General features: G+C 32.9%; 2 protein-coding genes across 2 annotated transcripts; one reads left to right on the forward strand and one right to left on the reverse strand.

Moving 5' to 3' along the window:
- The first annotated feature begins 385 nt into the window (after positions 1–385).
- LOC149478784 (zinc metalloproteinase nas-4-like) lies at positions 386–2,884 on the forward strand. The gene is made up of 7 exons (XM_089708354.1): positions 386–467; positions 615–650; positions 1,083–1,214; positions 1,514–1,689; positions 1,782–1,920; positions 2,077–2,207; positions 2,459–2,884. Exons 1-7 carry the CDS (start codon positions 386–388, stop codon positions 2,882–2,884), a joined length of 1,122 nt encoding a protein of 373 aa, XP_089564480.1.
- A 606-nt stretch (positions 2,885–3,490) lies between these two features.
- Positions 3,491–16,621, reverse strand: LOC149478785 (uncharacterized). Its single transcript, XM_089708709.1, has 12 exons — positions 15,844–16,621; positions 14,561–14,847; positions 13,671–13,845; positions 7,701–7,897; positions 6,686–6,824; positions 6,346–6,473; positions 6,028–6,271; positions 5,611–5,955; positions 5,369–5,508; positions 5,133–5,274; positions 3,943–4,076; positions 3,491–3,622 (listed from the first exon to the last, which is right to left on the reverse strand). Exons 1-12 carry the CDS (start codon positions 15,929–15,931, stop codon positions 3,491–3,493), a joined length of 2,151 nt encoding a protein of 716 aa, XP_089564835.1. The 5' UTR covers positions 15,932–16,621.
- Positions 16,622–16,693: the final 72 nt, after the last annotated feature.

Below are 16,693 nucleotides of genomic sequence, written 5' to 3' on the forward strand. Positions count from 1 at the left end.
CTCGATACTGTTGTAAGTGATCTATTTTAGCAGACATGAAAGTCTGCGCAGGCCATTGAGCTTACAAATGAAACATAGTTGGTTCTCCAAATTTTCGAGTTTACTTGAAAATTCAACAGTTTATAGGTACCTACTTATGCAACGATACCTTTTAGATATTTTCCAATAACATGTAGAATCTATAATATTTACTTAAGAAATATGAATTAATACAAATTTGGTTAAAAGTGTTATAATCCGGTCACTATAAAATTTGTTATTGTTATATTGCAATAAAAATAAATCAGACATACTATTTATTTTAGATATTTTATTTCTTTGTTACGTACCTAGCCTATAAGTTTGTTGTCGATAAGAAAAGGCTATAATAAAAATATAGCTCAACATGTATGTTTTTCTAGTAGCATTGCTTCAAGTACATTTATGTAATAGTGCAAACATTCAAACCATACAGCAAGATGAATATGGTATTTAATATATTTAAATATAAAAATACGTGTTGTATGTACATACATAGATATTTAATGGCAATGCCTTGTTCTAGATCTAGACATCTAGTAGATAGAACTATGATACATACTAACTTTAATTGTTAATTTATTGTCTATTTGCAGTTTTATATCAAAAACCTAACGTTAACGTCATAAGCAGTAAGTAGAAAATATTTCCCTACGGTAACTATGTCTAATTTACATCCTGAATAAAAATGTATAAATGACCTTTACATATTATTATTTATTGCGGTACTTAACAACCAATACATGAAAAATAAAATATCACAGAGAATGGCTATGTGAACTTGATGATGATTATTTTTGCGGTAAAAACAAAGTTATCTATAAATGCGGTGTGCTGATTCGCACACCAATAAGCCTCTTCGTTGTTTTCCTTTTTATGGTAGAGCTGGTAATTCAGTAAGTATAACTATGTGATGTTAAATGGTCAGTGGTGTTACAGGTACTTTGCTGGCTCTGTAATAAAAAATAGACTCTTAAAATTAATAAATAAGACTCAGTTTTCTTTAATTTGTACATTGGCGCAGTATTTGGATAATTATATCGCTATACAATGATTTATTTCAGGTTCAAACACTAAGTCTCTTCCAATGAAGCTAATGAGTTTTCAAAAGAATATAGACCTTAAAGTACAAGAAGCGATAGGCTCCCGATGGCCGCTGGGGGTTGTATCGTACTATTTAGATAGCCAAAGTTACGGTAAATACGTTACCTTAGTGTTATTGTGTAACAATTGACGTTGCAATCTTCACAATATACTTAAAAAAAGGAGAAAGCCTTTTCTTTGACTCTATTTTTTGGCTTTGTTAAAAACTTTTACAAGGGTGAACCGATTTGGAAAAATCTTTTTTTATTTGAAAGCCAGTGCCTTCCGTATGGTCCCATTTTCTATTGGATTACAAAGACAAATAATATTTTCTGACGACTGCAGCTTACCATGAATTGTATAAATTATACTTACTAGTATAATGCTCTGAAGGATGATCATTTTTCAACAGATAACATCATAGCTGGACGTCTACGGTCGGTTATAAATATATTGGAGAGCGCCTCTTGTATAAAATTTAATTCGCTATCCGAAAAACCTCATAACATATCCTGGATCTATATAACTAATCCTAAGAGAGAAAGAGAATGTGTTCACGAAGCAAAGTATCACGACGATGGGGAAATTGTACGTTTCAAATTATTACTTTAGGTACCTAATTGTACTATTCTGTTTGCTTATTAAGATGTTTATTAAACTACTAAAAAATTATTTGTCAGACTTTAGTACTAGGATATGATTGTCTCAAGGAAAACGAAATATTACATGCTTTACTTCACGGTATTGGATTGAAGGATGAAGTCACGCATCCTCATAGAGAACGCTATATACGAGTTCTTTGGAATAACATTCGCCCAGGTAATAGAAAATGCATTTATATATACCTAGCTACATTTAACCTACAATTACGTTTTAATCCAGTAGTAGAGAGCTACTATTGTAAAAAATTTTTCAATTGATTATATTTTCGTTCTTGGGAAAGAGGCACATTAATAAGCAAATACCCATTTCCAGAACGTCGTAAACTTTATAGAATTGAACCGCAAGATGTGTCTAAAGTATTGGCAGAGTATGATCCCTTGAGTATAATGCACTTTCATGACCGCGCGTTCAGCAGCAATGGGCAGCCAACCATCGTACCTTTGGTAAGCATTGTTTTAAGCATGTAATATATTGGAGAGTGCATAATCATGAACATTGACATCTGGACTCTGGTAGGATTTCAAAACAAATGTATGAGCCGTGAAGGCATAAAACTGTAGGGCTTGTAAAGTTGTAATGGTGTGAAATCCTCATAAATAAAAAAGTAAAACAGAAAGATGTATAATTTTTTATTAATATCTAAGGTTATGTCGTGACAAATATCAAAATATGCTTATAATTATCTTAATTTTAGATATCTGGATTAATGATAAATCCATCGGAAGAGTTATCACAATTAGATAAGATGAAACTCCGTCTGTTATTTGAACACGAGTGCAATAAAAGAAAAGTTGGCGATTTATTAGATTCTTGTAAAAATGCCTTTCATAAAAAACTTGAGGGCTCAGTAGAGGATGCTAGTCACAATGTACAAGAAGATAATGTCAGTAATAATAACAAAGCCGAAGAATTATCTGCTGAACATAAAGAGGGTAAAGAGAAATTGAAAGACAGTTTGGGAGATAATGATGAGAAGTCTCATGATGCTAATGTAAGTGACAAAGTTAGTGAAAATGACAATGAAGTTCACGAACATAGTGCAGAAAAAAGGGCAAACCAAGATCAAGAAGAAAACATGGATCAAGACAAAGTTCAAGATGGCTCTAAGGATAGGTCTTAAAAGTTGTAATAAAATAACAATTTCAATTTATGAAATACTTGCGCCCAATAAATCTGCATTTAATATTATAATGATAGATATCGCTTCTAAGCGATAAGGCCGCCTATATTGTACCGCATCTCTATATAACTCTGAGTGTATTACTTTTCTTTGTTTTGTTATGTGTGTGCAATAAAGTGTTTATTATTATTATTATAATGACATTTTTTTTCTCGCATTTAATTTTTAAAAATGTATAATTGAGTTATAATTCGTATTATTAATACTTACTAAGTTTCCTAAAATTTTACTGGTCTTTACTACTTTACCTGTAGGCATTTCATCTTGTAAGGCAAGTACTAGCTTTCACCCCGTGGATTCGATCGAAAATTTTATCTCTTACTTCAATAATTCTAATATGTATTTCTCAATAAAAAATGTCGATTTTCCCTTTACCCACGTTTACTCAATGCGTATATTATCTGTATGTTGTTGTGTATTACGGAATATAATTGTTTATCTTCTGCATTTATAATATTATAGTATTTATAAGTAGAGTATTTGCCACTCGTATGTATAAGGAGTTATTTTTAATAAAAGTTCTATATTTTTATTTTTTAAAAAGATTTATTGTCGTTTAAATTTTTTCGCAGACACACTCTTGCTTCTTTCCGCACATTGTGATTTATAAATAAGATTGAGTTTCTGAACGTCCGTAAAGCTGAGGCCTTGCCAGTGGCCCATAGCCCAACCATCGTTCTGAAACAAACAATTCTGATAAATCCTATGCTTAGATTCATAAAACTTATAGTTACTTTCAAATTTCTTAACGTTGAACAAATAAATAAAATTTCATTTTAAATGTGTAAAATTTTAAGCATGCTTTATTGATTTTTCACATATTAACATAATATCTATTATCGTCGCAAAGTTTCGTTCAGCCTGTCCATCGCGGACAAGCTGAACGAAACTTACTACGAACGACGAACTACTACGAGCGAAACACGCTTGCTATAAAGTGTTCGAAACGACTAACCGTGTTTTTTTTTTACTTTTTTATATTTTAAAAGAATTCTTACCCAAATTGGATACATGATATTGGTAACACCATCTTTAATTTGTAACCATGGGTAATGCATGACGCTTTGATAGTCGTAAGCGAAACCCGCTGAAGCTGCATGAGGAAGTTTTTTAGCCATTTCCCTTCTAATATCTGAAAATATTAAATTTTTCATAAGTTCATGTATAATGCGCCTGCCACACACTCGACGAGTGGCGTGGGAAGTAACGAGGAAAGGAGGCAGAGACAGTGTGGCAAGTGGCAACATTACTCGTCATGCCACACGTCATGTCATGCTCCTCGTCCTGCCCACTGCCACACCACTGCTGTCTGCTCCCTATTAATTTGTCGACTTTGCGCGCGAGTCAAAAGGATTTAGGAAACACTGCTGAGTGCTGACTGCTGTATTATTAGGCACACTTCAGAAGGTATTCAGTTTAATACCTACTGTATATAATTATTATGTGTCTCTTTATTTATTACTTTATGTAATAATGTAACTCACTTGGCCGTAACGTTCTGAATAAAATATATAAATATCTTATATATTCTTCTTTTATATAAAAATGAATCGCAAAATGTGTTGGTAAGCGCATAACTCGAGAACGGCTGAACCGATTCCGATAATTCTTTTTTTATTATATTCCTTGAAGTACTAGGATGGTTCTTATGTAGAGAAAACGTAAACATGTACCACGGGCGAAGCCGGGGCGGACCGCTAGGTATATATAAAAATGAATCGCAAAATGTGTTGGTAAGCGCATAACTCGAGAACGGCTGAACCGATTTCGATAATTCTTTTTTTATTATATTCCTTGAAGTACGAGGATGGTTCTTATGTAGAGAAAACGTAAACATGTACCACGGGCGAAGCCGGGGCGGACCGCTAGTAATTTATAAAATAACCATATTAACCAATTATACAAATAATTTGCAAACATATTGTATTATATTAAATTCTGATATTAGTAATGTACCAGCAATGTATGATACTATAGTTACTTGAAACAAACAAACAAAACATAAATTACGTAAGGAAGTGTGATATAAGGCGATAAGTTTCACTAGTAAAACTATTTCACTTTAGTTTTATTGCCCACTTTTATATTATATTGCACGTTTGCACTAGCTCTACATAAGCTCAATAACAACTTTTTAATCTCGCTTGATATCTTTGTAATTTCAACTGTAAACAAAATGTAAACAAACCTGGAGTAAGCTTATCCCACACTATTTTAAGAAAATAGTCTCGGTCATGCATGTTGTGTTGATGGTCCAATCCCAGAACGTGAACAAATAAATGTAACAAGTCATTAACGGAATTAAAGCAGTCATTGTTTATCATTAATACCTGAAAGAAATTATAAACTTTTGTATAGATACAAGTATTAACGTAATTCGCCTTTTGGCAAAGGTGAAGGTAATTATTGCAGTAAAGAACCTACTTTATTTCCGTTAGGTCTTCCTGAAGGTGGACAATCACATCCAGGATCCGATGATCTTACTAGCGTTAAAATGTTCGCGGCGTGTCGTCTGAGCGGTGATGAAACATTTGCATTACGTTTTACTCGATTATTGAATTTAGCTGAAACGTAACTACTCTATGTAAAACCTTTTATCAAACAATATCAAGAATTAAAACATCAACATTAATAGAGAGATAAATCTAAATTGATAGATTACTGACTTTTTGATAGAACAACTACTTCGTCTGTTCTATCATCGTTAACAATTTCATTTTCAGCATCTAATTGCACTGAAGTAGTATTTTCCTTGAGAGTTGTATTAGAAAAGTCAGATTCAACTAAGGGTGCAAGTGTAGAGTCTGACAAATGTTCATTTTCATTGTTTGCAATCGTAACTTCTTGATTTTGCAGCGGATGACCAGCTGGTGTTACATTTTCGTCACTTTCATTTGCATCTTCATCTTTTTCTGGAGAATCCGTATTCATATTTAAATTTCTAAATTCAATGCATGTCTCTTTTTCGATGTGTCTTAGCACCGCCTGTATATTTTCCTTTTCCTCAGTAGCTAAAATTATTTTAAAAATAAGCAAAATATTGCACGCAGATGTTACATTTTAAGTACTACTTTTTTACTTACTGAATTCCATTGCATCTCTTATTTTATAGTTTACAATGCCATAGGGCCAGATTCTTTCCTTGAAGTATTCATCGATTTCTTCATTAATTACAGTATTTTTATCTGGGGTACGGTGTATAACACTAGGGCATGTCTTTAAAAGATATTCTTTATTACGTTTTGTACATTCCGCACTATAAACCATAGACACCTTTTCAACGTCTGTTTCACTCAAAGCTTCCCTTTGTCCAATTTTAACGCCATTCTGTAATTATTCAAATGCATATTTTCAAATATACTTGATTATATTTTGTTTTTATACAATGTCAAGGGTTTTACCTCAGTCATTATAGTAACCTTCCCGTTCCTAGAAAATGCCCGGGAGGGATAATGGAGTACACTTGCGTAATCATACGGCAAACTTGAAAGAGGATCTTCTTCACGAACTGAGAAATACTTTTTGTATCCTATGCATAAAAATCATCGGATTTATACTATTTAGAGTTATTTATATACTTACAATTTATATTATTTATAATTATCTTACGTTCGTGTACGACACACCTACTTTATCAATCATTCAATTGCACTGAGTTATATAAAATCATGCATTGTTATTTGTTATGCATTCAATTAAATCAACTTGCAGGATAATTTATTACACAGGAAAATTACTTGCCTGGTTTAATATTGTCCCATTTTATTGTTAAATATCTATCTCTATCGGGTCTGGTGTGTTCATGAGAAAATCCCAATATGTGCATTACTTCATGAACTATTTCTCCCAAGGACATGCAGTCATACCCGAAGACAACCATCTAGAGCAATTATTAAAGTTGCGATAATAATGATGAGTGAATGAGTTGAGATAATAATTTGCATTGCTAATTCCTCGAAAGAATCAACTTCAAGCTTATGCTATGCTTATTAGCTATCGGTTTTCAAATTATGAGTAAGGCCAAAAACGTAAGTTACGTTTTGTCTCTTTCATTACTTTAATTTGAACTTAAAGTACGATTTTCACCCATATTATTATTTTAGATCGTTTCATGTAATACATATTTCATTATAATTTAAACTAGCGACCCGCCCCGGCTTCGCACGGGTATAAAATATATAGCCGGGCGGCCGGCCGGTACCGCCGCAAACGCTACGTCCCGCAATTTTTAAATCTGTAATATCTTCGAAAATATTCACTTAAATCATACGGTGTAAAGGGCCATATAGATCTATATTAAATGAACAATGTATTCAAGGTATTTAATTGGTTAAGGATTAATGCTGTATTGGTTAAAATAGCTTCGAAAATTAGCCATTATTTGTCGTAAAAAGTAAATGACAAAAAAAAGTTATTGTGGGTTATCCATAAGAGATAGTCATATACCATCGCGGACTTTTCTGTAGACCTTTTCAATGTGTATAATACTGAGTACATTATTTTGATAAAACTCGTAGGGTTCAATGCAATGCCTGCGTTTGCAATGTAAGCGGAAAAAATGTAATTTTTTACGAAATCACATTAGAAATCTCAAAAATAACAGTATTTCTCCACTATTTAATGGATGTTATTATACATATAAACCTTCGTCTTGAATTACTCTATCTATTAAAAAAAACCGCATCAAAATCCGTTGCGTAGTTTCAAAGATTTAAGCGTACAAAGGGACATAGGGACATAGGGACAGGGAATTTACCTGAACACCGTTATTAGGTTTCTTTTCATTGCTATGCACACACTGTTTTATTCCAGAAGGATTGGTGATGTATAGCCACTCTACACTTTGCAGTGATTGCTTGTCCACCGGCCGCTCCCGTAGTCGCTGTAGTCGGATGCAGGTAGCCTTTTCGAAATAGTCAAAGGCTTTTACTATCGTTTCCATAAGCTGTACATCTACAATTAGTTCGCTTTTTTTTAGTATAATACATTTTTTAGATGTCTGATTAAGCAAAACATGAATACGGTATTGCTGAACATGGTGGCTGCATGACGTATAATGTTGTAAAAATTTAAAAAGTTTCCAAAATCCTAACAAAAAATGATGCGATATTGGTGATGAATTAAAAAGCAATGACATTAATGATTGAGATAGTCTTAAAAAAAGAGAATCTCAATAATCTCGATGCTTTTTTTGTTCAAAAATTTCATTTCTTTTTCATTTAACCTTTAATATGATTATAATAATAAATAATAAAATAATAAAATTTCATTTATTTGCCTTCACAACTTAAAACTATTACAATGGAACTAAATATGTAAACGTGTAGCATTTTCGTTGTGAAGGACTAGTGTCTGAAATAGGTCTTAGAAAGACCTGTAGTACAGATCACTAGCCCCCCTCGCGGATAGCACTACTAAAATACATTTAAAGTTTCAATAACTAAATATCAATCGACAATAAGGAGAGGAAAACAAAAACATAGACTGAACTTAAATCTACTTCTGCTTAAATAGTAACTTAAAATTATATACGTGACCAGTGTGTTAATGAGTGTTTGTCTGCATGTATGTGTGCGCGTGTAAATGTATGTTTGTATGTGTGAGTGTGTGTGAATGTGTGTGTTTGTGTGTGCGTCTACTTGTGTGCGTGTGTGTGTGTGTGTGTGTGTGCGTGTGTGTGTGTGTGTGCGTGCGTTTTTGTGTTTGTGAGTGTGTGTGTCATACACAATAAGATGTTAATACAGTGAATTATATTTTTATTTTTTTATATTTAAAAGATTTTCAGTTTGTTGGTAATCTAGGGTTTTCAAATAATTAGTTACGGCTGATTTACAATTATATTTATTTTGAGGATATATGTTTAACGCTTTATTTATTAGGTTATAAAGAAAAGGTCCCAAAAAGCAGAAAAAATTGTGTGAGTGAAAACTTTTGAATTGTAAGGTCGGGCATATTTTATCTTTACGACGCTGGCTAGAATGTAGGTTTTTGTCAAAGACTAGTTGAGAATGCTGTTTTATGATTGTCTGTAGTATAAATGATTGCCTAACCGTCAGTAAGTCCCACTTTTTGTAAAGCTCGGTGGTAGGGAAACGGTAAGGGAGGCCAGCACCAACTTTGAGGATCGAGCGCTGGGCACGCTCAACTTCTATCAGGTAACTCTTAGCACTACCGCCCCAAGATGTGATACAATAATTTATTAAAGAGCTACAAAGGGCAAAGTAAACCATTTTAATGACTTGGTGATCTCCTATATGTCTTAAGCCCTTAAAAATGTAAATTAATTTACGCAGTCTTGTTACAAGTATATTTATGTGTGGTTTGAAAGATAGGAGCTGATCAATAGTTATGCCCAGATATTTAATAGTTTCAGTCCTCTCGAGTATTGGACATTGGCAATTCGGAAGAATGGAAGAACAAGAGTGAGCTGCAATAGCAAAAGATGTAGATGGAAGCATTTTATTTCTATGTGCAAAGACCATATATTTTGTTTTCGTAACGTTTAACGTTAGAATGTTGCGTTGTAGCCAGTTACAGACACTATTAAATCCCTGTTGAGCGTAATTGAATACCTCCTCCCATGAATTGCCAACAAAGAAAAGGGCAGTGTCATCGGCAAAAGTGATGACTTTACCATTGGAAATATTGAGGTTGCACAAGCCATTGATATAAATTAAGAAAAGCGTTGGCCCGAGTATACTTCCTTGAGGAATTCCATATTTAACTGATAGTTCATCACTAGTTGCATCACTATTTAGCCTGACACGTTGTCTTCTATCAGTCAAATAGTCACTGATTAGTTTTAATGGGATATCACGTACACCGATACTTTCTAGTTTATCTAATAGGTGAGGGATAGAGACTGTGTCGAATGCTTTTGCCAAATCAAGAAAGATCGTTAAACAATTTTTATGTTTATCTAAATTATTGATGATAGAGTTGACTAGCTCATGGACAGCATCACTAGTGGATTTGCCGCGTCTAAACCCATATTGATTTAAAGAAAGCTTACTGTTTGACTCTAAGAAACCAATTAATCTTTTATTTACTAGGCGTTCTAAAATTTTGGATAATGTGGGCAATATTGATATAGGCCTGTAATTATTCACACAGTCTCTATCACCTCCCTTATGTATTGGATTTATTAAAGCTATTTTAAAAGCGTTAGGGAATATACCTGATACCAAGCTCAAGTTGCAGATATGTAATATTGGTGGAATCAACAAGTTAGCATACCTCTTAACAATTTTTCCAGAAATAAAGTCAACACCGGAGAGAGAATCATTATTTAAACCATTAATAAGATTTTGTACTTCTTCTTTATCAGTGGGAAGTAAGACAAGTGAATCAAGAGAGGATGAACAACTTGGATATAAATATGAATCAGTTACTGGATGTGAATTTTGATTCAAGCTGATTATCTTATCCGCCAATTCAGCACCAACGTTAGCGAAGAAATTATTAAAATCGTTAGCACTTTGGACAGGATTTTTAGACCCTAAGCTAATGTTAACAACTGATGTTTTTTTACAGTTACAAATAGATTTTATAGATTCCCATATTTTTTTATTATTTCCTTTATATTTCTGGACTTCCTGTTTTTCAAAGTTTCGTTTTGCCTTTTTTAATAGAGCGTTACAAAAGTTCCTATAGCGATGATAAGTAACTTTTAGCGTTTCGTTATTAGGATTCCGCTTTAATTTTTTATGTAAATTGTCACGATTTCGCATCACGCGCAAAAGTGATTTAGTTATCCATGGTTTACGTATTCTTTGCCGTAATGGAGTTTTAAAAGTACGAGTATTTTTAATTATGAAGCTTGATAAACTGTTTATAAATTGATCAGTAGCAAGGTTAGCATCATTAAATTCAGAAATATAATTGAAATTAAAATTTGATAAGTCTGCGTCAAGGCCCGAGAAATCAACAAGATACGATTTATTAGAGTTATTGAACGATGATGTTACTTGCTGTAAGTTGACGGCAACACACTCATGGTCCGTGATAGATGATTCAATTATAAAGCAAGTAGCTTTTAGATTAGTTCTGATCATAGCATGATCGAGGCAAGTCCTCCCGTGAGTTGGCACAATGTGGGCAGGTAAGATGCGATGACCAGCTAGTAAATTAAGGTAATCGTATGCCCGTTTATCAGTTGTGTTTGATGAGATATCTATATTAATATCCCCACACAATATAATATTTTTATAAGAACTAAGTTTAGTGAGGAGTACGTCTAGAGAGTTTATGAATTTCGATGTATTCGTTTGGCTCGGCGGGCGATATATTGCAATAATACAAGTTTCTGAATTTACGGACAATAATAAACAGTTAGTATCACTAAGACAAGGTTCCTCGTGCGTTACAATGAGGTGTTTGTTGTAATAAATAACTACTCCTTCGTTTTGAGTGTTTTGAGAAGATGTAGAAATGTAATGGTAATTATCAAGACTTGGGATGTTTCTAGTTGATGACAGCCAACATTCCGATAACACAAGTACGTCCCACGAAATATTAGATCTTTGGAGAAATGTTATAAGATTCGGCATGTTACGGTTAATACTGCGTATATTTTGTGACAAGATATTCAAATTGAGCTTACTATTAGAATTTATGAGATGTTTATCAATGTTATCTATGTCGCATATTATAGAATTGGCCACTTGTATATTATCTAGATCAGAGTTTAAGGTTTCAACTATTGGCATCATTTTAAGTTATATATTAAACGGGGTAAAATTACGTGTCGACGGCAACACCGTGGCACGTTAATTCTATAATAATTATTGTTATAAAAATAATAATATAAACTCTGATCATAAACGCAAGTGGCTATTAGCTGTTTTTTAATTAGTAAGTAAAATAGTAAATTGATATTGATAATAATTGTATGGGATGTTTTATTTATAGGAATAGGTATGATATTTATATTTAGTGTAGATGTGTATAAAATGCAGCATGTGTGTGGGTAGCTGAATTTTGTGTATTTTGTGTAGTGAGTTAATTGTATGTATAATGGTTGTTTATAAGTAGTTGTGTGTTTTGGTCCGCATATAGGTATAGAACAAGTTGAAAAAATTATATAAAAATAAAGAGTAATATAAAGTGTAATGCGTAACAATAAATTGAAATTTATAATGCGTACATTATATAGTCATGCTATTTGTTGAATTAGTTCAATTTCATTCACAATACGTATGGGTTTCGAATTCGAATCTTTTTTAATATAAATCTTTCCGTAAGAGGTCCATGCTGCAAACAACTTTTTGTTTTTGACGTTCTCGCGCACAACGTAAAAAATTCTTCGCATTTTACTAGATAAGAACTCGGAAATATAAATAGGACGCGATGGACCTAGTAAGTTAATATGCTCAGTGTTCAATAGGGATTCTTTATTTTGGCGCCTATTTTTATTGTAGTTTATAAAATTCGACATAAAGGATTCCTTACGGAAAGATGTTGTAAATTCCACTAATACAGTGTCTGACCTTGTACGAAATATTTCACGTATTTCAGAATTTTGAATTGGCGAATCGACGCCTAATGTCGAACCGATGTTGGAGATAATATTTGTAAGAGTTTCTTTATTCTCATTTGGCTGTTTGTGTAAGTTCCTCACTTCAAGAGTAGTACAATGGGCCGACTTTTCCAGTTGTTCCAGTTTCAACTCCAGGGAAGCCACTCGATCCTTATATTCCTTATTTTCTTGCTCTAATTCGTGTATTTTAAACAATAAATCTTGATGTTGTCCCGAAATCGTTTCTACTGATTTTTGTATGTCCTGGTTTTGTGACATAATAGTAGTCAAAACATTATTTAAAGATTCGAATTTCATATCTTGTTGTTCTTTAAGTTCGATGAACATGGATTTTATGTCGGAATTTGACGCGGATGACGTAACGGGAAGTTCCGCATAGGAACGCTTTGACGCTTCGTTACATTAAAGTAGTTGTCCGCCGATTGTTGCATACACGAATTGTTGAGAGCTGAATCCGAGTTGTATTGCAAATTAGTATTTGGTGTATGCAAGGAATCAGGTGGTGAACGTTGCACAGACATAATTGCGAATAAATAAAGTTTACGATTACTGACGGTACACAGTTTTAACTCGTGTGAGTGCGGTACAAGGTTGAAATTCACTTAACAACTTATTAATATATCGGATCGAGCGAAGGATTTGTTTTGCAGTGATGTACAAAGATGAGTCACTCACGTAACTTGTCCTCGTCGCACGCGTGTCGTCCCGTTCTTCACAACCACTTAGCTCTTGCGTTTGATGCGCTCCTAGTACTCGTCGTTGAATTACGGTGGTAGTTGGAGCACGTTATGTGTGCAGCGCATGCGCAAGCTGCGTACAATAGAAATACAACAAGCGGCTCCTTGCGTGTTATGTCCTCCTGGTATTTGTGACACGTTCGGTATATTGGATGAATGAAGGAAATAGCGGCAATTCCTTCGTATTGTTTACCCCAATGCGAACTCTTTAGTTTTTATGAGCTCCTATTATTTTGTTTAAGTTAAACTCACAAATCAATTTAATTTTAGTACAAAAAAAAAAAAAAAAAAAAAAAAAATACAAATTACTCAGAGAATGAAACACGTCTGTACTGCACAGTGTCCGAGAGGGAAGGGGGGGATTAAGTTAAAAATTAAGTTTAAATGTAAAAATATGCAAAGTGAATTGATTTTTTAATATTATTATGTCTCTAAAATTTCAAATACGTACCATATGAACTAGAATCAATAAAGTATGGTACAATGCCGTGATGCCATTTCTTAATCCAGTCCAAGTCAGTATTTACTTCTACTAATTGTTTTGTTTCTTTGACATCTTCTGGTTCAAGTGGACCTAACAGTTTTGCTGGAGCGAAGTTATAACGTCGATTATTTTTTATTGTAGTCTGTGAAAATAATAAAATTATTATATACTTTTTGTTTTATTTTTATTTCGTTAAAATGTTATACACGTGGGTGTATGCGTCAAATGTATGTTCTATGTATGACTGAATGATCATTTTTTTATTACAAATAAAAAAATTCACATCGCACAAGTAGGTACACTCTAAGAAATGTGAAGTGGGCGGCCTTATCGCTAAATGCGAACTCTAGCTGGCAAGTAAAGGTGATTTATTATTTTTAATAGCATGTACATTGTACAATATACATATTTCATAATAGATGTTTTGTTGTATGCAGTTATTATTGAATTCGGTAAAAAAATATGTTAAAATAATTTGAATGAATAAAAATGTAATGCACATGATGTAGGTTATTATAGTATTTTAGTTGTGGCCGTGACTTTCGATCTTGTCGCAAAATGTGTCTCGGAAGTCAGTTTCCTGTGAATTATTAAACAGTATATGAAGGAAAAAAAAAACAAATTATGAAAAAATACTATAAAGATCGATAGTGCAGGGTACTTACAAATGGTATGGTTTCTATTGTTAAACCATACACTATATTTAAAGTTTAAACAAATTATGGTGGCCTTGTAATATGATCTCATAGATATTAAAAATATTATATTATAAGCGTTTATTAACTATAATATGAAGAAGTAAAACCAGTTGTAACTATTATTATCTAGTTATTACCGGCTTGGATATTATATTTTACCTTGATCTCTTGTGTGTCATTCAAGATTCTTTGGCGGTATATTATTTTTTGTCCATTTTGTTCCATATCGTCATACAGTTTGTCTACTATATTTTCAACTCTTCTCAAATCTTCACTATTTAAAAGAGGATTACCTACGTCATGGGGAACTAAATCTCTTTTGAATCTATTATTTGTGCTTTTAATATCGTCTTTCGATGCTTTTTGCAGCAATTCATTTTGCTCATTAAATATCCGACATATTTCTAAAGTGTCTTGTCGCTTTTTTTCTATTATTTTACTATCAACTAAAAATTAAATATTTTTATAATAAAACTAGCGGTCCGCCCCGGCTTCGCCCGTGATACATATTTACGTTTTCTCTACATAAGAACCATCCTCGTACTTCAAGGAATACAATAAAAAAAGAATTATCGAAATCGGTTCAGCCGTTCTCGAGTTAAGCGCTTACCAACACATTTTGCGAATCATTTTTAGGGTTCCGTAGCCAAAATGGCAAAAACGGAACCCTTATAGTTTCGTCATGTCCGTCTGTCCGTCTGTCCGTCTGTCCGTCTGTCACAGCCGATTTACTCGGAAACTATAAGTACTACAGTGATGAAATTTGATGGGAATATGTGTTGTATGAACCGCTACAAAAATATGACACTAAATAGTAAAAAAAAGAATTGGGGGTGGGGCCCCCCATACATGTAACTGAGGGATGAAATTTTTTTTTTCGATGTACATACCCGTGTGGGGTATCAATGGAAAGGTCTTTTAAAATGATATAAAGTTTTCTAAAAAACATTTTTCTTAAAGTGAACGGTTTTTGAGATATCAGCTCTCAAAGTCGTAAAAAGTATGTCCCCCCCCCTCTATTTTTATAACTACGGGGTATAAAATTCTAAAAAAAATAGAGGTGATGCATGCTAATTAACTCTTTCAACGATTTTTGGTTTGATCAAAGTATCTCTTATAGTTTTTGAGATAGGTTGATTTAACTGTAATTTATTATATTTGCTGCTACGGAACCCTTTGTGCGCGAGCCCGACTCGCACTTGGCCGGTTTTTATATATAACTAGCGGTCCGCCCCGGCTTCGCCCGTGGTACATATTTACGTTTTCTCTACATAAAAACCATCCTCGTACTTCAAGGAATATAATAAAAAAAGAATGATCGAAATCGGTTCAGCCGTTCTCGAGTTATGCGCTTACCAACACATTTTGCGATTCATTTTTATATATAAGATATTCCAGTAGAATATGTCAAAGTTCGATTATTATTATTATTAATTACTTACTTTTATGTACAGATAACGTTGGAATTACAGCATTCACATAAGAAAATATATGCATGAATAGTACGAATAAAATATAGTAGATTTTCATTTCAGAAAAGACTGAACTGGAAACTTATTACACATCAAAAAAAAGTCATAAACGGTGTTATTTTATTGATAAAGTTGAAAATTTTATATGGGCATATAACCAGTATTGTATTTTGTTTTATGATGTTGGTAGGTAAAAGCAATTGTAATTTGTACTCATAACTTTGAATGGCTATTGTTTGCAAAACGTTAATTACTTATTAATCCTTAATTGAATATGTAAGCATCACGATAAATTATTTAACATTTAAGCACTTAAATCAAAAATCTTTTTGTAGTGTTGTAAAAATTACTGTTTTGTCTTAAATATTTTTATAAAAAAGTATTTTAGACTATGAATGAGTTATAAATATTTGTATGAATCGAGTTGAATAATCTCTAACGACCATGGTCATTTCGGTCGTCTGAATTTTTTGTAAATACATACACGTTATAAAGACCTTTTTTTATAGCACGTTTTTTAAAACATAGCGTATTTATTAGTCATGAACCTATGGAGGTTTCGTATTCACATTTTTTTCTATGTCCACCTTTTGAGTGCGAATGTAGAGCCGACTCTACAATAGTTTGTAATTCATTAACGAACTCGAAAATTTTGACCTTCTATAAATATTAATTAAACTTGACTTCATGACACTTCAACAGAAGAACTAGATGAGCATCAAACTTTATTATTATATTTTTGCGCAACGTAGGGACCAGCGTCCCTTGCGTGTGTAGTTTGTACGTAGTAAATAGCATTCTTCATTCTTGAACATAGTAC

This window comes from Colias philodice, chromosome 21 (assembly GCF_061535455.1).
Source record: "Colias philodice isolate Cphi_HAF_F1 chromosome 21, ilColPhil1 Martin Lab GWU primary, whole genome shotgun sequence".
NCBI classification, from domain to species: domain Eukaryota; kingdom Metazoa; phylum Arthropoda; class Insecta; order Lepidoptera; family Pieridae; genus Colias; species Colias philodice.